The 22,770-nt window shown below is 36.0% G+C and overlaps 9 protein-coding genes across 9 annotated transcripts; 7 read left to right on the top strand and 2 right to left on the bottom strand.

The window, feature by feature from the left end:
* Positions 1-1,258: 1,258 nt before the first annotated feature.
* PHYBLDRAFT_162205 (hypothetical protein) lies at positions 1,259-1,899 on the top strand (the record flags this gene model as incomplete). Its single annotated transcript, XM_018434584.1, has 2 exons — positions 1,259-1,367; positions 1,469-1,899. The coding sequence occupies 2 exons, from the start codon at positions 1,259-1,261 to the stop codon at positions 1,897-1,899; spliced, it is 540 nt and encodes a 179-aa protein (XP_018297164.1).
* A 260-nt stretch (positions 1,900-2,159) lies between these two features.
* PHYBLDRAFT_184656 (hypothetical protein) lies at positions 2,160-4,835 on the top strand (the record flags this gene model as incomplete). Its single annotated transcript, XM_018438967.1, has 7 exons — positions 2,160-2,445; positions 2,599-2,792; positions 2,879-3,164; positions 3,397-3,675; positions 3,804-3,965; positions 4,040-4,471; positions 4,575-4,835. The coding sequence occupies exons 1-7, from the start codon at positions 2,206-2,208 to the stop codon at positions 4,833-4,835; spliced, it is 1,854 nt and encodes a 617-aa protein (XP_018297163.1). The 5' UTR covers positions 2,160-2,205.
* Positions 4,836-4,981: 146 nt separating this feature from the next.
* Positions 4,982-5,763, top strand: PHYBLDRAFT_129752 (hypothetical protein). The gene is made up of 3 exons (XM_018429310.1): positions 4,982-5,085; positions 5,202-5,303; positions 5,485-5,763. The coding sequence occupies exons 1-3, from the start codon at positions 5,046-5,048 to the stop codon at positions 5,514-5,516; spliced, it is 174 nt and encodes a 57-aa protein (XP_018297162.1). The 5' UTR covers positions 4,982-5,045; the 3' UTR covers positions 5,517-5,763.
* A 1,981-nt stretch (positions 5,764-7,744) lies between these two features.
* On the top strand, positions 7,745-10,118 carry PHYBLDRAFT_162203 (hypothetical protein; the record flags this gene model as incomplete). The annotated part of the gene is made up of 10 exons (XM_018434583.1): positions 7,745-7,855; positions 7,939-8,097; positions 8,224-8,298; positions 8,399-8,480; positions 8,555-8,748; positions 8,879-9,598; positions 9,656-9,707; positions 9,768-9,799; positions 9,865-9,945; positions 10,011-10,118. The coding sequence occupies 10 exons, from the start codon at positions 7,745-7,747 to the stop codon at positions 10,116-10,118; spliced, it is 1,614 nt and encodes a 537-aa protein (XP_018297161.1).
* Positions 10,119-10,612: 494 nt separating this feature from the next.
* PHYBLDRAFT_120994 (hypothetical protein) lies at positions 10,613-11,872 on the top strand. The gene is made up of 5 exons (XM_018428775.1): positions 10,613-10,694; positions 10,860-10,976; positions 11,120-11,389; positions 11,465-11,550; positions 11,678-11,872. The coding sequence occupies exons 1-5, from the start codon at positions 10,692-10,694 to the stop codon at positions 11,853-11,855; spliced, it is 654 nt and encodes a 217-aa protein (XP_018297160.1). The 5' UTR covers positions 10,613-10,691; the 3' UTR covers positions 11,856-11,872.
* A 458-nt stretch (positions 11,873-12,330) lies between these two features.
* Positions 12,331-13,834, top strand: PHYBLDRAFT_14608 (hypothetical protein; the record flags this gene model as incomplete). The annotated part of the gene is made up of 2 exons (XM_018431594.1): positions 12,331-13,173; positions 13,325-13,834. The coding sequence occupies 2 exons, from the start codon at positions 12,331-12,333 to the stop codon at positions 13,832-13,834; spliced, it is 1,353 nt and encodes a 450-aa protein (XP_018297159.1).
* A 769-nt stretch (positions 13,835-14,603) lies between these two features.
* PHYBLDRAFT_99904 (hypothetical protein) lies at positions 14,604-15,537 on the top strand (the record flags this gene model as incomplete). The annotated part of the gene is made up of 2 exons (XM_018444114.1): positions 14,604-14,904; positions 15,155-15,537. Coding segments are annotated over 2 exons (684 nt in total), but the record flags the coding sequence as incomplete, so codon positions are not given.
* Positions 15,538-16,268: 731 nt separating this feature from the next.
* On the bottom strand, positions 16,269-16,625 carry PHYBLDRAFT_139152 (hypothetical protein; the record flags this gene model as incomplete). The annotated part of the gene is made up of 1 exon (XM_018430170.1): positions 16,269-16,625. The coding sequence occupies one exon, from the start codon at positions 16,623-16,625 to the stop codon at positions 16,269-16,271; it is 357 nt and encodes a 118-aa protein (XP_018297157.1).
* A 2,661-nt stretch (positions 16,626-19,286) lies between these two features.
* On the bottom strand, positions 19,287-21,134 carry PHYBLDRAFT_139150 (hypothetical protein; the record flags this gene model as incomplete). Its single annotated transcript, XM_018430169.1, has 1 exon — positions 19,287-21,134. One exon carries the CDS (start codon positions 21,132-21,134, stop codon positions 19,287-19,289), a length of 1,848 nt encoding a protein of 615 aa, XP_018297156.1.
* Between the last annotated feature and the right edge of the window lie 1,636 nt (positions 21,135-22,770).

Genomic DNA, 22,770 nt, shown 5'->3' with positions numbered 1-22,770 from the left:
CCTTTCTTATCAGATTTTAAAGAAGTAGAATCAAAAAGCAGTGTCTTGTAAAGCACACAATTCAAGAGCCTTTTATTCTTCTAGTCCCGTAGTTTTGTAGCCTTGGCTTGATAGTTGAATAAATTATATTATATTAACTTTGAATATCTGTGTTAAGCCAGTCTTTGTTTAATTTCTAAATAAATAATTATAATAATTATTATAATTATTATAATTATTATAAAAATTCCCTACTCGCCCCCATCTCGTGTATATTCCATTCGAATGTCAGTTAATTGGATTCAAAATTAGAGCTGTGTGTGTGTGTGTGTATGTGTGTATCACAGGCTTTTTGAAGGATGAAGTATTATTTTTATTGACCAATTTTTAATCAAGTGTTTGGTTCATTTTCTGTACCTTTTTTTTTGGAACTCCTATATTTCCGTTATTATCACCATTACTATTACTGTCACTGTCACTATCATTAGCACTGTCATTATTACTATCGATTTCCTTCCTTACATTTTCTTTCAAGTAAAAAAAGCACTTATATATATATATATATCTTTATATTTGAGTTTGCGAGATTTTATAGATAGTGTACTTGGCCAATTACCAACTATATATATATATATTCAAAATTTTGATCTTCAATATGGGGTCATTTTTCTATAGACAACTGCTTGTGTAGCCCTGTCAAAATAATATGAAAATCTAAGATCTTTTTTTTTTGTTTTATTATTTAATGAAATCCTATTAATGTAACGAGCAATGGTAAAAGTAGCATTAAATCGGTACATAGAATATCTCGGGATGTAAACAATGTGAGTCACTTATCTTACTTTCCTTTTTCAACACAACATATCAAATCACATCACATCACATCATATCACGTCGCCTCGCCTCGCCTCGTCTCGCCTTGGCCGATACCTTCAGGGCATTCTGTTTAAGCTCTAATTGTCTTTGCGAGACCCATTCTTTTTGTATATAGATCGGTCTATTAAGAGGGTGTATAATGCCTTTCTTGGTAAAATACCAAAATCTAATGAGGATTTTATATTGAGTCATTATTACTCTTAAAATATTTGAAGTATCAAAAGGATTTGTAATATATACATTTATTCGATGTATATAGAAACTTCTTTTATCTTTATTTTTTTGTGCGGCTATCCAATGTATTAAACAAAAGAGAAACATATTAGATAGTTGGATATATAAAAAAGAGGCTCTTGAAAATCAAGAAGCAGATTTAAACATCTTCTTCTTCTATTATTTTACCATGGCTCCAATCGTAACTGACAATATCATTATCCGTCTTGTGTCCATGGATGACAAGCCGGTTGCAGAGCTAATCCGAGACACAATCAACACTGCCTACAGCTCTCAAAGTAACACCTGTCACATCATTACCTTTTCTTTTTTTCTTCTTCTTTTTCTTTTTACCTGTCTCAACTCTTTAAATATATATACATTTCTATTTTGTTAATAGATAGCTGGACAAGAGAAGGAGATACTATTGCTGGAGATCGTGCCACGACAGAAATGGTTGAGAGACTGATTTTAGAACAAGGCAAACCAAACCATCTTTTGTGTGCGTTTGATGGCTCTATTGTTGTTGGCACAGTTATGGTCCAATTGGAAGATATGAAGCCAAATGAAGCCGAGATTCGTATGGTTGCTGTCCACCCTTCCTACCAATCATGTGGAATGGGCCGTCGGTTGGTTGATGCCTCTACGGAATTTATTCGTTCCTTGGGTCGTGATGTGATGTCCATTCGTGTATTAGAGAACAGAACTGATGTTATGCAGTGGTATGTTCGTCTTGGATTTGTGGCAACTGGCGATCGTATGAATGTATTGGACGAGAGTTTGTTAAAGGTTAAGGGTGTTACATTCCTCAAGCTGTCAAGATCAATCTAAGCCAACCAGCCAACTAAAATAAAATACAAGACTATTGTATGTTGTGTTGAGCCTATGACATATAAATTAGGCGGCGTTCTTTTATTTTTATTATTGAGGAGGCAAACTAAAATTTATACTAAAAAAGTAAACCTTCTTTTATATAGAATTAGGATTAGGATTAGAATTATATATATATATTCTTTGTATCCTGCTTATTACAAGTATACACGTATATTTTCTTTCTTTCTTTCTTTCTTTCTTTCTTTCTTTCTTTCTTTCCTTCTTTCTTTCCTTTCCTTATATTATCTTTAAAGAAACACAAAAATGTCTGTCGGTAAACTAAGCTCAGAAGCTGCCCCTGCCGTACTTGAAGAAGGCAACTGGCCAGCTGGAGATACACTCTTGTCGTCCGACTGGGAAGCAAGTCTAAGAGCTTCTCAGGAAACAAACGATCGTTGGGCCGACGAAAGCTCAGTTCAGGAAGGTTCCTTTATCGACAGCACTTCCACTCTAAACCAGCCAATAACTCAGGTGGTTCTTGACAAAGATACCTCACATCACAAAGCAAGTTTATCATTCAATATATATACACCGGAAGCACTGTATATTACACATAGTTTATTTTGTGTGTGTGTGTGTGTGTATCATTTCTTCATTCCATCAACTTACCTATAAAACAAAACAAATCAAAAAATAACAACAATGACAACAATTCAGGGATTCCACAATGCAGAGGTTTCGCATGACATTCGAGATCTAGAAGTCGTGGGTCAGTTACCAGACTGGTTGACTGGTGAACATTATACAATTGGACCTGGAACGGTGGACGTAAAGTTTAGTCGCAAAGCCGAGGTTGATGGACAGTTACAGAGCGTAACAGCTTTTTTTAGGTTCAACCACTGGTTTGATAGGTAAAGACTATATATATATATATATATAAAAGTAAAAAGTAAAAAGTAAAAAGTGTAGCTAATCTTTAGAGAAATATATGTATTAGTCTTCCATTAGTCAATAGATTTGACTTTAATGCCAAACGAAATACAATCAGTCACCGCCAAAGATTGACCAGCTATCGTATGGAAGAAAAGATTCGAGATCATCATGGATTCACTCCTCGTCACCCAGCAACGTTCTTCAAGACCGATAGTCACCAAACAGTCCTGAGTAAGTTCTTGACTCCTTCACGTGCTGTAAAACCCGACGGAGAGCCGTGTGGTGTCCATATCGTAACCGAGATTCCTGGATTAAGAGGAAGATTGTATTGTCGCAACTATGCAAACCATGTAAGTGAAGCAGTATAATAGAAACGGAATATATATATATAAAAAAGGGGGAAAGGGAGGGGAGAAGCAGGTAGAAAAAGAAAAAGAAGAAGAAGCGTAAAGGGTGTATTGTTTTTCTATATATTATATTATTAGTATTTTAATTAAATATATATATATATATGTTTCAATAAATAAATATCAATTCCAAATCCAAAATCCAATACCCAAAATCCAAAAAAAAAAAAAAAAGTTGCAAGAGCTAGATCCTACAGATCTTAAGCCTATAAAGCTACAGACCTTTGAGGAGATCAATCCGGCATTCAAGGGCCCTATTGCATGCCCAGAGGGCAGAGTGGATAGTACGACAGGAGAGTATATTAATGTGACTATGGATGTTGGATATCAGTCAACCCAATACACATTCATGTCTCTCTCTGAAGAGTATCCCCAAGGAAGAGTTATTGCCACATTGAATGCACCTACTGCCTTTGTCAATACTTTCTGCCTCACACCAAACTATATTATTCTGGTGAGAAAAGAACGATATCTATAAAAAACAAATTTAAGAGTAAAGAAGTGTATATGTAGATAGATAAAGATAAAGATAGAGATGTAGAAAATTAACTGTGCCTATAAAATAATAATGATCCTTGTTAGCCCCTGTTTCCTGTGATTGCAAATTCAAGTAAACTCAACTGGAACGCGAGTATTCTTGACAGTCATCAGTTTGACAAATCCCAACCTACTCGGTTCTATGTGATTTCTCGTGCAAGACAACAAGTGGTTGCTACCTATCAAGCCAGAGCTTGTTTTGCGCAAGTATTATATATACATACAAAAGAAGAGTTTGGTATTCATTCTAATCTTATTTTAATTAATCTAGATTCCACCAGGTGAATGCGTTTGAGGTAGGGGATTCGATAAATTTGGACATGATTGTGTACCAGGACGACACAATTCTGAGACAACTGACCCGTCCTCAACTTCGACAACTGGGTACAATGTTCCCGGAACGCTTGGCATCTTCTCAAGTGTGCCGTTTTACTCTCGGTAACCTTACTGCAGCTGGATCTCAATACCTGATTTATGGACAGCCGGTTGCAAGTCTGAGTAGCCGACTGTCTTCTTTGCTGCTCAAGAGTACTAAATCAAGTTGGGAATGGATGCCGGTAGCCCACGAAGAGGCCAGAGTGCCGCCCTCGCTTGAGTTGCCGAGTATTCACCCCTTGAGATCTGGAAGTAGCTACAGTTTTATGTATGGAGTTGGGTTTTCTGCAAATAGTGCCTTGTTAGATGGCACGATTTGGGACAGTATCATAAAAACCGTAAGTTGTTTGACTATTTAAACTCTTGTTGTTGGTTTTTTGTACGACAAAAGAATTCTTATTATTATTATTATTATTATTATTATATGTTTCTGGATAATAGAATATGGAAACAAGGTCTATTGTTGGGACTTGGTACCAGGCAGGGTGCTACCCAAGTCAGCCTGTATTTGTGCCTAGACCTGATGCAATAGGAGAAGATGACGGTGTACTGATTTCAATAGTCCTGGATTCAGCAAGAGCCAGTTCGTTTGTGCTGGTCCTAGACGCCATCAGTCTCCAGCCACTCGCACGTGCAGATTTGGGGCTGGTCGTTCCTCTTAGTTTTGGATGTGGTGCTACCCGTCTAGTGCGTCATTATTGAACCAACTCCGGCCTGGAAATGAGATCATCCGTTATGCAATAAATAATAATATAATATAATAAAATAATATCATTTTTCTGTCTTTTTTTAACTATAAAAACACCAGTCTCTTTTTTTCTCTTTCCTTTTGAATTTCTTGTTCTTCTTCTTCTTTACATCAGTAAATCAACACATACACATTCATACATACATTCATACATACCAATAAAAATGGCTTTCACTGCATCTGACATCTGTAAAATTGTTCTCGGTAAGTCAACCAACCAAGCCAACTATTCCATACATTCAACTTGAATGAAACTAATGAATGGGCCCTTTGTGATTAAACTCTTCTTTTTTGTTATTGTTCTTTGTTTTTCCTTTTAGCCGTCGTTCTCCCTCCTCTTGGTGTATTCTTTGAGCGCGGTTGCGGTTGTGATCTCTTGATCAACATTGGTTTGACCTGTTTGGGTTACATTCCCGGTATCAGTAAGTACACAAAGTCTTTATATATATATATATAAATAAATAGAGAGTGAAAAGAGGGATAGGTGAAAGGAAGAAGAAGAAAGCGATAGAGAGATAGAATATGTACTGTACTGTACTGTAATGTAATGTAATGTACTGTGTACTATGGACATTTACTAACCAAATATCAAATTTTGCATAGTCCACGCCCTGTACATTATCCTCAAGTATTAAACAATAATGTATAAATATGTATATAAATACATTCACCCACCCACCCACACACACACACACACACACACACACACAAGAGACCTCTGTTCTTTCTTTTTATTTTATAATATTTCCATGGTAAAAACAAAAACAAAATAACAACAACTTCTTTTGTATTGCTCTGTAAACGCTATCTTCCCCTTCAAGTAACTCATATTCTCTATTATAACCTGTAATAAAAAATAATAAAAACACACGTATAATTATCAAGTAAAGGTCTGTTTTGATCACATAACATAAAGCATTAATACATTAAACTTGGTGTGAATAAGTGATCTTGAAACTTTCACGTCTCTTTATTGGTATATTATATTATATAATCCGGACCTATTAATACAAAGCACACAGTGTCACCACCGATCTTTAAAAATAAAATATAAAGTCCATTTTATTGTGTATCATATACAACGGAAGAATAGAATAAAATGGAATGGAATCAAATGATAGAATGATAGAATGGTAGAAACCGAAACACCCAAATAGCTTTGATATCTTACTACCTTTCTGATACTCCTTACTACTTGCTTAAGAGTATAATAGCTATTGGTATTTTTATCATACAAATCTACTATAAAAAAGAATTATGCATATGTACGCACATAAAATATCAGACCAAAAAAAAAAAGAAGTACATGTCACACTCTCTAAGCTCACATGTACAATATTGTATTCCTTTTTAAAAATTATTGGCGTAAAGAAGTAAGGTATAAAAAGACCATTTTATGTTCTATATTTTGATACTGGTATTAAAGAGAGGTCAAACGGTTGGAACTACAGAAAAGAAAGAAAATCCCAGAAATAAAAATCATTTTCCATATAACATTTCCACCAAAACACAAAGGAAAATTTTGAGTTCATAGTCTCCAAACCCTTGGAAAGAAAGAAATGATGTGTATCCCAGGACTGGGTTCAATGCAAGGGACTTTATAGAGATATCTAACATTTGTATGCATTGTGTGCGCAAAGAGTGTGATCAGTAAAAGCTACATAATGTATTTCCTATTTATTTATTTATTTATTTATTTATTTATTACTATGGAAACAATAATATTGCTACAACTACAGATTGGTAGTTTAGTGCTTCTTTTTGGATCAAATAATAAATCTATACCATACTTGTTACTGATCCAAAGTTGCCTTTTAGGCGGTCGAAGAAGAGAAGGGGAACTTATGTCTCGCACTGATTAGGAGCAAGTACAAATACCGCTCTTGACAATGCGTTTAGTCGGTCAAAATGGTGTCGCACTACAGAATAAGCTTATGATTGATAAATGAACCTTTTTGTATACATATTGTGAGCACAAATGATAATATGACATTTTAAAATATTATGAATGGAACCAGGATTTTCTTTTCTTTGTTACAACTGTCCTGAGCCATTGTCGTTTATGAGCAATGAGGGTAACATATGTATTGAGTAACCATAGCTTTACAAGCACTTGGTTATTGGCAATATGGCTTTGGATCCAGAGGCTTTATAGAGTATATTTTGGCGAATAGACTGATTCTTATGACCTATATACAGAAACTAATTGGCTTATATACCAGGCAGTGATGTAATATAATGTATGGTATGACACATATGTATATACAGCGATAGAGATCAGAAATGCAAAAAGAAAATGAAAATGAAAAAGATAATAAATATAATTATAATATATTTGGTGCCAATTATTTATTGTTAATATATAATAAGATATTGGGCTCACAATAAATTCTAAAAGGCAGTGATTTGGGTGCACTGAAATACACTGTATTTAGCTTTATTGAGCTTAATAATGGTGACTTTGACAAGTGAAAAAAAAATGTACATAATAAGCATAATTTTCTTTTTCCATGTTTAAAACTAGTGGTTCGATTACAAGGGTAGGCACAACTGTCTTATAATAAGGGTTGAAGTATGGGTTGCGGACAAGCGTGTCATCAAAGACTTGAAGTTCAAACGCAATACAATTAATGACACACAGTCTATGATAGAAAGCGATAAAAAAATCAGAGCTTAGTTGCGGCGACACAAAAAGAAAAAGAAAAAAAAAATGAATGAAAGAAGAAAAAGATCAGGAAGAAAAGAGTCCTACAGGAATTTTCTTAATTTTATTTTATTTTATTTTATTTTATTTTATATATTACACATATATTTATTTATTTATTTATTTATTTATTTATTAAATAATAATAAACTTTATTAAATGAATCCATTGAACTTCCAGATCCCTCGTCGACGCGGTAATGACACTATCTCACCATTCCCAAAGAGACGCCGCACTGAAGCCAATGATCAACTCTTAAATACAGCAAGTGTCACCTTTATTATCATTGCACCAAATTGTCTTTTTACAATCATTATGCATTTAAACTGATTAAACAAACCAAAAAAAAAAAGTTATTCGACAAACTCAAAAAAGAACCTCTATTGGAAGACGTTTGGGCCAAAGAAGAACGAGCTCTTGAAGAATTGAATGAAAATAGTGAAGAAAGTCAGCCCATCGTAGACGTAGCAAGTCAATTTCTTGACAAGGAAGTGTCAGAGCGCCTAGCAGAGGTATATATATATATATATGCACACAACAGACATAGCACTTTAACAACAACCGTTATAATTAACTAGTACTAATGATAATAATAATTCTTTTCTTTTATATCGCTTATATATTTATACATGTAATAGGCACTCTCAAGGAACGACGTTAGCGATGATTCAGAACCACCTTCTACTCGATACTTCTTTACCTTGCCAACAAAAGTAATTGGGATTTTTAATATTGATATATACATATATATGAGAAAATATATATGGATCCGAAACTACTTGGATAATTGACAGATTTGTATTTGTTTTCAAGACCTCAATCGGGGAATGGCCTATGGACTCAAGAGATGGTGCTGGGGTTGCAAAGGCTGAATTTATTCACAAATTGACACAAAGTAAAGTATATTTGGACCTTGTTTGATTTTGTGCTGTAGCATGAAGCTGAAGGTGACTGATAGGAATATGATAGCTACCCAGGGACGTTCGTTTATGCTGGAAAGCGGTTGCCTAAAACATTGGCACAAAAGAGGATGGGAATGTCCACGGTCATTGTACAAGTACCTCTTTGAGATGGGTAAATATATAAACATATATATATTCATGGGCGTGTTGATGTGTTCTAACATGAGATTTGTGATAGTTGCTTTTGAACCAAACAAGGTGGTAGCTAAACAAGCATATTTCACATTGGTCTCTTTGTGGAGTTATTTTGCAAGTATTTCACATCTTGGACTTATCAAACAAACAAACAAATGAACCAAATAATAATGTTTGTATGTTCTCTTTCTTTTAGAAAATGGAAAGTGATGTCCAATACAGCGATTATCCAGTTGGGTGTATTGAGCCTGAATGGCTTACCAGTATTTTTGAGGCATATGGACGGGCACCTCAATTAATCACTAAATTTGCGTCTAAAACTACACCCACACCTATATCTACACCTATATCTACACCTGCATCTACAGTTAGACCTACACCTGAATTTGAACCCGAACTTATATCCAAATCCAAAGTACCTCAATCATCACTTGGATGGATCATTGAGCTATTCGGAATTTCAATCAAACAATGGCCATCTGCTTATCGTGACAATATTGATCAGCTCTTGGGTCTGCTCCTCGACACTTCTCTTGATCCGACTTCACGGCCAGCTCTTGGAGCTCTTCAGACCACCATCCAAGGCTGCCTTGATTTGCTTGAGCAGACGACATGGAAAAAAACGCTGGCTGAATTTGATATCGATTATAAAAAATACAGCGAGTATCAGCTTCTATATTGTATCCAGGCCATTCCTCCTACAAACAAAAGAGGTGTATTCTTTCAACAATGCCTGGCTGCAAAGGGACTTGGGCTATCAAGGGATCATGATAAACTTGAGGATGTACTCAAGCTTATCAATGATCCCGACGGTATGTTTAGTTCTAGCCAACCAGACTACTCTTTGTTGGCTATAAAGATCCGTTTGTTGGATATATTTATTGGTAGTGATGAAGATGAACTGGATCTTGAAAAGGTAACTATGGTTAAGAAAGTAGACAGATAGGGAGTGATACTGATATGTTTATTGCAGGACACGGTACAGTCATTAATCCAAAGCCTACAGCTATTGAGTAGAAAGATAGGTAGGGTTTGATGAAAAGAATGAAATGACAATACAGAAGTACTTATATGCTTTCTTGTAGGTGGTCGATTGGGAACTCTTAAGCGAACAGTTGTAAGTTACAAATTAGACTTCTTTTATGTGCCTATGTTGGTGTTTAATAATCATCTTTACTATAGGCAAATGAATGTGCTCAACGACTGTGGAATAAATTGGCTTATACTATTGGTAGAGATGAACGGGTTATTGAGGATCACCAAGTATAGACGATGATATATTTTACTTTATTAAAAAAATAAAATATTTATATACTATATGTCTGTAGTTGTGCCTGTGGTTTGGTGGAACATTGGGATGTCAAACCATTCAGGACAATATCTATATAGACATTATTTGTCATATAAAAATAAACCTCTCAGTATTACTTCTTTAAACAAGCTTCTGTTTTAATTCGGTGTTGCAAAAATATATATATATATATAAAAAGGCTCCCAATATTTTCAATATCCGTCTATGCAAGACCATTATATAATTAGATATAAAAATACCTTAATTTTTTTAAAAAAATAATAATAATAAAAATAAAATGGCTTCATTTTGCTATAGCTTCAAGACCAAGTGTTAATAACATAATGACATGAGTCTTTAAAGAGCAAGCAGGTGTCAGAAATGATCAAGTCAATATATTATACGAACACGACTCTACATTAGATACATTAGATAAATCTTATTATTATTATTATTATTATTATTATATATAAGAATCACGCGATCAATAAAGTGGAACACATAATAAGCACTGCACACACTACAGATTTATATATGAGTTTTACTTTAAATATTTTTTCATTTTTTTTTCCATTTTTAAAGCACAAGCAAAATTTCAATTTCTTGCAGGAACCATTACTCTTCTTTCTTTCTTCTTTTACTCTCACAGCTCTTTCAAGCTTCTTACATTACACACCAACACAGAAACTATATACCACTTGTCTTTCTATTATCTAAAATGGTAAAACTTGTCATTCGGTACATCTATCATTCCAATGTCATTACACAAAGCTCACAACCAAAAAAAAAACACTTCCTCTATTCCTCCTCCTCTTTACCATATTGCTCTCTCTCTCTCTCTCTCTCTCTCTATACATATTTTTTGGGGTTTTCCATTTTTCTGTAGAGTGAAGTAAGAGAATACCTATACAAAATCCTCGTAGTTGGTGACCTCGGCACAGGAAAGACATCTATTATCAGACGATATGTTCATAATATATTCTCTTCCAATTACAAATCAACCGTAAGAATCTTAAATTTATTTATTTTTTTGTTATCTTGCCTTGGCTATTTCGAGACTCTTATCTAACCGATATTTTTTTCTACAACCACCACCATTAATACTAACCTCCATATCTATCTAATATAAATATATAATAAATACAGATTGGTGTAGATTTTGCACTCAAGGTTATCCAATGGTCTCCTGAAATTATTGTCCGGCTTCAATTGTGGGATATTGCGGGCCAGGAACGGTTCGGAAACATGACACGGGTCTATTACAAAGAGGCGCTGGGTGCTTTTGTGGTTTATGATGTCACACGGCCACAGACCTTTGAAGGCGTCACCAAATGGAAACATGATATCGACTCAAAGGTCACACTACCTGAAGCATGGGGAGGAGGAAATATTCCAGTAGTCCTGCTAGCCAACAAGGTAATTTCAAGAAGACTGGGTTAGACTGAGTTGGACTGATCGTATGTGTGTGCATGTGTGCGTATATAAATATAGAGTGATCTGATTCATGAAGGACATGGTCAACAAGTCAATGCTGAAGATATGGATCGATTCTGTGCTGAACAAGGCTTCTTGAATTGGTAATTTTATTGCTGTTATTATTAATGGATGGTACTGACAGAGGTTTTATATAAACATTTCTAAACAATCAAATGTATATCTATATATATATATATATATACATCCATGTATGTATGCATACATTAGGTTTGAGACATCAGCAAAAGAAGACACTAATATCGATGAAGCCGCACGACATCTGATGACAGCCGTACTAAAGATCGAAGAAGAACATGGGTCAGATCTTGCTCAAGATGAGGCTGAGCGAATACGATTAGATCAACTCAACAAACAATCCGAAGCTGGCAGTGGAGGATGCTGTTAAAATAAAGAAATACATATAAAACAAAATTAATTTCTTTAATTAAAAAGCATAAAAGAAAAAGGGGGAGAATGAAAGAAAGAAAGAAAGAAAGACATTCAAAGATGTGTTAAAGAAGTGTTATCAGCACTTCTTGACTTTATACTATATTTACTATATGTCTTTTAATCTGTCAGCTTGTATCTTACTGCCTTTCTTATCCAGTTTTGTTGACATCACATCAAAACTCCTCTTGATTTCTTACAAACCAAGCCTTTACGTCTTATAAGATTCAAACTCTTCATTATTGCCCTTTATTTATTTATTTATTTATTAATTTATTTTGGGGGTTCTTTTTTTTTATTACTATTACTATTACTACTTATTATAAGAAAAAGAACTTACAATACACACACACACAACAAAACTCTCCAATAAAATAAAATAATAATAATAAAAAAAGTACAAAGCGAACAAAATAGAATAACTTGTGTGACAGATGCCACCTCTTCCTCTTGCCAGTCTGGGGCTTTCCGAACAGACCCCCTTGTCACCAAATGACTCCAATGCCACTTCTAATGCCACTCTAAATCCAATTCCAGATTCTCCTCAAACCGGAATCTTTGCCAACATCACTTCAAATCCTCTTTTCTCGGCTGGTTTTGGCTTATTAGGTGTAGGTGCCGGTCTAAGCTTACTCAAAAAGGGTACCAATGCCGCTGCATCCTACACACGTCGAAGATTGTTAGTCACACTCGAGATCCCCTCAAAAGACAAATCATATGCCTGGTTCCTACAATGGATGGCACAACAGGCACCAAAACGTCAAGTCCAACACCTGGCGGTCGAAACAAGTTTCAAACAACACGACAATGGCAGTGTGACGACCAAGTTTGGACTAGTACCTGGGCCTGGAAACCACTACTTTAAGTGGAAGGGCATCTGGATGAAAGTTGAACGCCAGCGAGACGGAAAGATGATGGATCTTTCTACCGGAAGTCCCTGGGAGACCATCACGGTCACTACGCTTTCCAGAGACCGTGGTGTGTTCACACACTTGCTAGAGGAGGCCCAGAGTATGGCACTCAAGAAGCAAGAAGGCAAGACGGTAATCTATACGTCCTATGGCCCTGAGTGGAGACCATTTGGCATGCCTCGTCGAAGACGGTTGCTGGATTCGGTCATCCTGGACAATGGAATCACAGAAAGAATCGTCAAGGACGTCAGGGCATTTATCGGTAGTGGCAAGTGGTACAATGAGCGTGGTATTCCTTATAGAAGAGGCTATTTATTACATGGTCCCCCTGGATCAGGAAAAAGTAGTTTCATCCAAGCACTCGCAGTAAGTACACACCAACCTACCCAATTTACCCAACCACAAGAAAGTTTGGATAGTATTCTTTTATTTGTTTATTTGTTTATTTATTTGTTTGTTTGTTTGCTTGCTTGCTTGCTTACTTCTTTACTTGGGTGGGTTTGGTGGTTTTTAATAGGGCGAGTTGGAGTACAATATCTGTATCCTCAATCTGTCCGAGAGAGGATTGACTGACGATAGATTGAACCATTTGTTAAGTAACGTTCCTGAACGGAGTATAATGTTATTGGAGGATATCGATGCCGCTTTCACAAAGAGATCCCAATCAGACAACCAAGGCTATCAGTCCATGATCACCTTTAGTGGGCTTTTGAATGCCCTGGACGGTGTGGCATCTGCTGAAGAGCGTATTATCTTCCTAACGACAAATCATCTGGATAAGCTCGACCCGGCCCTTATCCGACCCGGCCGAGTCGATCTGAAGGAATACTTGGGGAATGCTACTCCTCATCAACTCCGAGGCATGTTCTTACGCTTCTATGGAGACCGGCCAGATCTTGCAGATGCATTCGTAGCACGTCTGGATGGTAAAACCGTCAGTACCGCAAGTCTCCAAGGGCATTTTGTGTACTACAAAGATGATCCTCTTGAAGCTATTGAAAAAGCAGACGAATTATTGAGACAATAATCAACCAATAAAATAAAATAAACTAGAGTAAGAGAATAAGAATAAGAGCCCATACACACACACACACACAATCTATATATATATATATATAAAATTCTTATTAGGATACACAACACATAATACACGTTGAGGCAAAGAAACACAAGCATAAACTACACAAAAAATACCCTGTGCATCTGTCTATCTATACATATTTTATATATATATATATATAATAAGTAGAAACCCTTTTCTCTCTTTCTCTCTCTCCCTCCCTCTTTTATACTTCTCACTCGACGTCATTCTTTTATTTTATTTCTTTACTTTACTTTACTTTACTTTACTTTATATTTTTATTTTATTTTATTTTATTTTATTTTATTTTTGTTCACTGCCATATTGCTTTCTTCCTCTATCGATTCCGAATGACATGGACAGCAGCTACACTTGGATATTTATTGTTGGCATCGTCGTCTTTTTATTTGTAATCGTCATCCTTTTGTGCTTCACTCAGTCAAATGGTGACCGACTCTTTTTGGGAGACGACACAGAAGGCTTGAGTGAGATTCCCGAAACCCCCGCTCTGCTACAAAGCTTATCTGAAGACAGTAGACTTAGCTACCGTCGTGCCAAGGGTAATATATACATATAAATATACATATACATCCGCATACGTTTTATATATGTAGTAAAATAAAAACTAAAGAGAAATCAAAGCAAAGCAAAATAAAGCAAATCAAATCAAATATATATTGAAACTCACTTTGTATATGTAACCTTTGTTATAGTGTTTCAACAGAGATGTCCTCCAGACAGCATCTCGACCGACATAACATTGTCACAGTATGTGTCAATCCAGGAGAAAGGCGTGGCAGCCTTTGAGTTTGAGTGGGATATAGAGACAAACTGCATTGTTTCCTCTCGTACAGAAATCCAATTCTCATTTGGTGAGAGTTGCGTCCAGACCAATCTGCCCTTACCACGCAACCAAGACGTTTATTATTGGGAAGCAAAGATTTTTGAAAAACCTCGTCAGACAGTTATCGCTGTGGGTGTGGCCACAAAACCATACCCTCACTGGCGCTTACCAGGTAATAAAAATAATGATAATAGCAATAAAAAGGAAGTGAGATGTAACAACCATTTCATGCGTGTTGCTTACATGATATTTATATTTTATATTTTATATTTTATATTTTGTGTTTGGATTTGCATTTACATTTACGCTTACGTTTACATTTACATTTGCGTACACTTATACACACATCTACACCTACACCTACACCTACATATATAAATATAAATATACATATACATATAAATATAAACATAAATAAAAAGGGTGGAACCGGCATTCTGTGGGATATTTTAGTGACACTGGCCGCAAACACATCAATAATCCTTTCCAAGGCAAACCGTTTGGCTCTGGATTTTCACAGGGAGATGTGATAGGTGTTGGGTATCGCCACCGAACCGGAACTGTCTTCTTTACTCGAAATGGACGTCGTCTAGAAGATGCATGCACTGGTTTGCGTTGGAACCTTTTCCCAACTATTGGTGCCAATGGTCCTTGTGAAGTGCATGTGAATCTAGGTCAAATGGGGTTTGTGTTTGTGGAAGCCAATGTGAAGAAATGGGGATTGGCACCAATACAAGGCACATTGGCACCACCCCCTGCTTATGGTGCCGAGGCTGGATCCATGTTATTGGAGCGAGGCGGTCGACAGCAACAACATACCATTATTAATACCACTGTTCCACAACATCAACATTATCAAAATCAAAATCAAAATCAAAATCAAAATCAAAATCAAAATCAACAACAAGGCGGTGATATCAACAATAACAATAACCATAACGACGACGACGACGACGACGACGACGACGATGATAATGCGCCATTGATTCGAATTCGACCTACTGAAAATCAACCTATAAGAATTCCACATCAACGCACACCACTCCTGAGCGGACCCCCATCTTATTCTGCCATTTCAAATAACTATGGTGCATACAACAGCAGGCATTAAGAGAGATAAAAAAGAGAGAGAGAAAGACTGATGAAAAATAATAATAACAATAATAATATACGTAGCAGAAATTGAACATTTTTGTATGTAAATAATCCCACCAATTCCCCCCTTTCACACACGCACACACGCACATCAAAACCATTCATCGAAACTCATGGCAAGAAAAAACCATGCGTTTCCTACTCGCTATATATATGTATATATGTATTTTTTTTCCTTCGATATATATATATATACATAAATACATTTATATCATTAATGACAAAAACTATAACCTTTTTCTTTAAAACACAAAAAATAAAAATAAAATACACAACCAAAGCATAACAATTTTTTTTAATTAATTACTTAATAGAGGATAAGGAAGGGGTGTTTCGTTGATATTGGTGCTTTTTTTGTTTTTGTTTTTGTTTGTTTTTTTTTTACTCGACTCTCATAACCTTGTCTCCAACCTTGACCATCTTTTCCCGGACCTGACCTCTCATTTTTTGCTTTGCCTTCATCTCGCTTGCCAACTCCTTGGCTCGATCGGAAGGAGACATGTTCTTTTGCCAAACACCACGATCGAACTGGTTAACCTCTGAGTTTGTCATGAATGCATTTGGGTCAGCCATTGGACGGTTAGCAGAAAGGCGACGTCCATTGGTTGCAGAACTGGCGGTGCTGTAGACAGAAGCACGGTGTAATTCTTGCTCGTATCTTTGTGTTTCTAGAGCGGCCTGTTCACGCATAACTTCGCGAGCAAGTTTGTCTCTTTGGGCTGCAGTAATAGAATCCATTTTTTTTTTCCTTTTGGTTAATTTTTATAAAGCGATACTATGAATAGAAATAGTAGTAAGAATGATTAAAAGGTTAAAGAAATAGAGTAAAAAGGCAAAGTTATTTAAATAGTCTAATTTTTTCTTTTAAAAAAAATGCATGGAAAGAGAACTATACCAACTGAAACACTGGCAATCGCTGTGCTATTAAGTAACAAGACTATTCTTAATAAAAATTTTCATTTCATCACTTTACAATCATACTGAGTTTTGATAATTCTAAAGTATCTGCATTGATGTAGGTAACAAAAGTAGATTCTTTTTATGTATATATATATATATATATATATATGGAGATGATACACACCATATGCACACAAACACAGAGAGAGAAAGATATGTATTTTGAATATTGAACGAATGAAAATACTTCTTTTCATAAAATGGTAGGGTTATTGTCCATACTACTGTAATCTGTCTCAAGTAAATTCACAGAAAAGAAGTTTTGTAGAGTCGATAAGTGTTATAATTTTACGAAATATTGCATACTTTGAATCATAGCCAATCATCGTATGACATAATTGCCAGAATACAGTATGTGAAACCAGCTATACTAATTGTTCATTTGTCAAATGAATCCCATTCTGCGTTTTAGTATTATGTATAATATTCACGCCAACCAATACACACTCATACACACAAGAAGTTCTTATAGATATATATATGTGTGTGTATATAACTTTATTATCATTGTGATTGTAATTGTAACTCTATTTTAATAATTATAATTATTAGAAGCAACTTTTAAAAACCAGTAGATCTATTGTGTCTCTTCATGTGCCTTCTCATGACTCGACGACGATAAGGTCTATCTATAAGAGCAGGCTGTCTCAATCCCATACTACGCAAACATCTTTCGATGTAGTTAGGACTCAATCGCCGTCCGGTAATCACGCTCATCTGCTCGGCCAATTGTCGGTATGTGTTTTGTCGAGGCTCACGTACTTCGATCCGTCTCAGTTGACGCAACTCACGATCTGTCAACTTGTAAACCTCACGCCTGTTCTTGTTCTTTTTGCCAACGTGGCGACGTGAGCTAAGAACATGTCCACGCTTGTGAAACTTGCGGAGAACCTTGTAAAATGTCCGTAGATCAATGTTGGACTCCCGAGCAATTTGGCGAGCTGGAATCCGCCGTTCTTCGTACTGCTTCATCATGTGCACTTGTTTCTTGAAAGGGATTCTGGACCGAGCCGATGACGGAGCCTTTTCCGGAGCATTCTCTGGAGCCTTTTCCGGAGCTGTTAAGGGTACTGGTGATACCGATACCGATGCTGATACCGATGCTGATGCTGATGCTGATGCTGGCGGCAATGGTTCTTTCGGTGTTAATGGTGTCCCCTGTTGGGAGCTATTTGGTGTATCAAGACGGATGTTTGGCGTAAAATTAAAATGAGGCATGGGTGAGGAGGATTTAGATGACGATGAAGGTTCGCATTGCTTCAAATCCGTCGAACCAGAAAGAGGAGCATGTGCCTTAGGCTGAGAGTTGAATATATCGATTGACGAAGAATAGTTATTTGTCCAATCAGATACTTCATTTGTAGGTTGTGGAGCGCTGGATGTATCATTGGAACCTATGCTGGTGGATTCGGCCATTCGATCTACCAGGTCACGGTCTGTCATTGAGAACACCCCAGTAAGGCCCATGCTGTCATAGGCCGAAGCTTGAGCCTTTTCAGCAGACTTTACCGCAGAATTATTGTCAGTTGACATCGTAGTAGTAGTAGTCTCTGATAAAGTTCCCACAACAGAGTGTGGGCCCGTCTCTGCTGATGTAGACTGATTTCCAGTCGAATTAAAGCTTGGCATCGGCACATATTCCTGCTTAGTGTAGTCGGTAGAAGGGGGAGAGTTGGTAGAAGACGAAGCCGAGGAGGACGAATTACCGTCACTCATCATGACTGAATGATTTACTTCAAAGGTGTTGTGCTTGGGATTGTCATTAGAGAATATCATTGGGTTAGAACCCTGTTCTGGCTGATTCATATGATTTCTGTCAGATGGGATGCCCGGTATGTTATAAGATGAATTAAACATATTGAATTGAACAAAGAATGAAAGAAAAGGTGGATATGTGAATTTTTGTACAATTGAATTTTATTAAGAAGATTGAAACCAAGGAAAATATTATATATGTATATACATCACTGTAATAAATAAAGGGCCCATGTATATGAGATATCTCTGTTATTTATTGTCTCTTATTTTCGGAGAGTGAGAATAATGGATCTTAGCTTTTAGGATAACATGTACAAGGGTGACTTTTACTTGTATTCTACTTTTCAACTATCATAGTGACGCATTTGAATATCGGGGTGTTACATTTTGTAGTAATATATACATATATATATATATACATTTAAAGAAGTAGGTATATATGTATAATAGTCAAAAGAAAATCAACGGATTGGCTAGAAGCGTTTTCAAGACTTTAAACTCTCTGTAGGCTTATTTTGGTTTGTCCAGTATGATTCTTTATTTATTTAGATAATTGAAAGTTTCATACTCTTAATTACTGATATGATAGGCACACACACACACACTTACACTTACACACGCGCACATATATATACTGATAATATACTTTGTGTATTTACAAGAAGAAAAATAAGAAGAAAGCTAAACACCACCATAAAATATAGTTCCGTCAATGTTACACACAGCCACCGATTTACATCGCAATTTAATATATCCTCGCAAAAGATCATCCTTCCAAGACGATTTGTCCACCAGTCCAAAACAATCCCTTGCTGTATTTGGATCCTCTACCCTCTGGGAAACACCGGAAGATGCAGATGAAAAATAAAACTCGGCCACTCGGGTCTCTTCTTCCCCGAGCATCCAAACAGCCCGTTCGATGCTTGGGTGAGCATTAACCCTGTATTGATGGAACCATGATGTGGCTGCCATATTTCTTTGGTTGTTTTCATCAGGTAGAGAATCAATTGGCCTGGTAATTGGTCCCGTTTGTTCAATAGTCAGTAGTTGAATACGATTCAGATGGGTGTAATGTAAACATTGTTTATCATAGGTCTGGTGTGACAGCCTAAACCGCACCAAATTCAGCATTTTTAAGCGTGTGTACGGCATGTCCAAGTATATGCTCTTGAATTCTGATGAATCAGTGTCTTCCATGCGTATATTCCTTACTCTCATGCTAGAAAGTTCTCTGCAACAGTTTGAAATGTGCCTATATATATCTGAGTGTACTTCCATTGAATCAAGTTCAATCTCTTGCAATCCGTGTCGAGACACATTCTGTGGGAATATTGTGCTAAATGTGACCTTTCCAGCTTCCAAATAAAGTTTCTTCATGGCTGGGCAATTTTTCAAAAGAAGGTCCAATTCAACGTAGCCAGACAGTAGCTTGACACGTAAATTAACTAGAACCGGCAACATGCCAAAAGATATCCTTTCTTCACTGGAAGAAAATGAACTCTCGGGAAAAGTAAAGAAAAGAGATTTAAGAGAAGCCGCCCAATTCTTTTGGAATCTCGAAGAAAGTGTACTGACTTGCAGTGATTTAACGTTTTTTCCGTTCAAGGTGTAGTGGAAGTGATCAATAGTCCCAGGAAATTTTGAAAACATATTCAAAAACACAGAATCTGGTACTGACAGCCCCGATGCTTCTTCAAAGTCAATCTTCTTTAGACAGGGAAATATACACGAACGTTCCGAAAGCATTTCAGTAACCTTGACCATATCAACCTTTGGTAATATATAATGGTATTTAATTCTCCATCTGAGAGAATCCATGCTTGGATATTTGACTGAAAAGTAATACAGCCATGTAATATCCACATGACGGATCGCAAACATAGTTTTTGTCAAGTGAATTGCTGGAGAAACGCACTCGATCTGATCCATGATGCTCATTGGTATTGGTTCAAGCTTTATACACATGTCCAAACATGTCAGTCGTGGTAAATACGAGTGGATTTGTTCAAGATCTTGAAACGTGTACAATGATCTGTTGTCCCACCCATCGTCTTCAAATTCCAGTCGCCTGAGGCACGGTAGGTTAGGTATGATGCTCATGATTCGCTTTTTTTCACCCGTTCTTATGTAAGGTATATGTATTCTTAGGTCTGTCAGCGATCTCCAAAGCTCCCATTTCGTTGTGCCTCCAAATTCAGTTCTATTCAAGCCACCACAGGGAATATTGAGGTATCTCAAGTTTGTAAAATGGCGTTGCATAGTGAGAAGTTCCTTTTCTTTTACACAAATTGAATTCCCAAGGAGTATTGTCTGAACAAGATGACCATTATCACGATAGATGCTTTGATTGTTGGGTGATCTGCAAATCTCATTGATCTTGTTTGTAGTCTTAACCTCTAATGTTTTCCACAATGATTCTTGGAATGGTCGACACCACGATTTACAAACTAGTGAACATTGCAATTTGTCAATCTGTAACATAAATCTTGCAATGTTGGCAAGAATTTCACAAGGTAATTGAATGAACATGACGATGACGATTATAATAAAGAAAAGGCAGAATATATGATGATGCCTAACTTTGAGCCTATTATTTTAAAGGATGAAGCATTACGTAGACACTTGTAAACATCAAAGATTTGCCCCTTGAACTCTATACTCTTAAAAAAATAGTTTGGGACGTATTCAAATACAATATACAAATATCTATCTAGACACTGAGATTTTCCCATATGTACCAGCTTAGGTTTACAGAATTGGTTTCTTATTTCAGTGAATATATCTTTATTATCTTTTCTGACTTTTCTTCTTCTTCTTTTACTTTAACATACCTTTCTATTACTATATAATACCTTTTGCTACTGGTGCTATTGCTGCTGCTGTAGTCAGCTATGTGTACTATTATATATAATGCAATCCTACTTTAATTTTTTATGATGATAGGATGGATCAAGGTTACAAATACCATGACTTGTCTTGATTTGCGCTCTTTAAAAAACATGATTCATGCCCGAAAGTGCAGGAGTTAGTATTATTATTTTAAAGAAAAAAGCGTTAGTCAATGGTAAGCACTTTAGTATAGTGTTTCTTCCTTTGGTAAAGAAGTATTGTACCGAAGGAAAAACGGTACATATAGGTACAATTTTGTAACGTAAATTTTATCTACTAATGAAACTCATCAAAAAATTGCCTGGTTAACTTAATTCTGTGTAAAATGGATCAAGAGAATGACCCACCCTTCCGAATAGTGTCTCTCACTACCATATCTAAAACCTCGACTGTATGTAATAAAAGCCTAAATATAAATCACATGTTAGACTCTTTACTGATCCTCTTTAGTTATATGTCTTGATTTTTTCTTCTTCTTCAAAATTGATTTGCTCACTTGAAGAAGAAGAAAAGAAAATCAAGTAAATGTGACTTGCGTACGCAAAGTAGTCACTTTTAACAATTTTTGGTGGCACTTGTCATTAAATGTCAAAGAACCATTGACAATCACGAGATACTTTACACTCACTCTATTGCGATTGGAAGGTGCAATTCTTTTAATTCAGTCTTTGGATAGTATTTTATCTTTTGTGGTTAAATATATATCAATACATTAATATATTAATAAATATATGTATGTATGTCTTCTCTATATTGTGCATAATTTATAGCTACTGTAAATATATTTTCATGGAGATACAGACTATTTATTCAATGTACCATAGAGGAAAGATGAACAGAATATGTCAGGAAAACTATGTGAGACATGATTTGTCCTTATTTCTTTTTTTGGGAGAAATAAATTAGAACTTTTAACGACACTATCAAATGTCAAAGTAAACGTCTTTTTTTTTATTGATCGGCGACAGTACAAAACACTGGTCAAAGTAAATGTCCAGAGTCATAGCCTATGTTATATCCAATGGAATTATCTTGATGGAATTATTGTCCCCAAAAGTAAAAAAAAACCCTGTGAAATATTATCAAATTATCCTTTTGATTCAACCGAAGTTTCTCAAAGTGAAATCATATATTTTTTGTAGTGGGGTATTAGTGCTGGAGAGGAGGCTGCTGGAGAGGAGGCTGTCGAAAATGACGATTGATCAGACATATTGTAATGACTTTAGAGGCTGAGTTGGAAAATGGGCTAGTTGTAGAAACTAGTCGATTTGGGATA

Source organism: Phycomyces blakesleeanus, assembly GCF_001638985.1.
Source record: "Phycomyces blakesleeanus NRRL 1555(-) unplaced genomic scaffold PHYBLscaffold_2, whole genome shotgun sequence".
Taxonomy (NCBI): domain Eukaryota; kingdom Fungi; phylum Mucoromycota; class Mucoromycetes; order Mucorales; family Phycomycetaceae; genus Phycomyces; species Phycomyces blakesleeanus.
The sequence above is the reverse complement of the archived record's forward strand: the minus strand, read 5'-3'. Positions and strand labels throughout refer to the sequence as shown.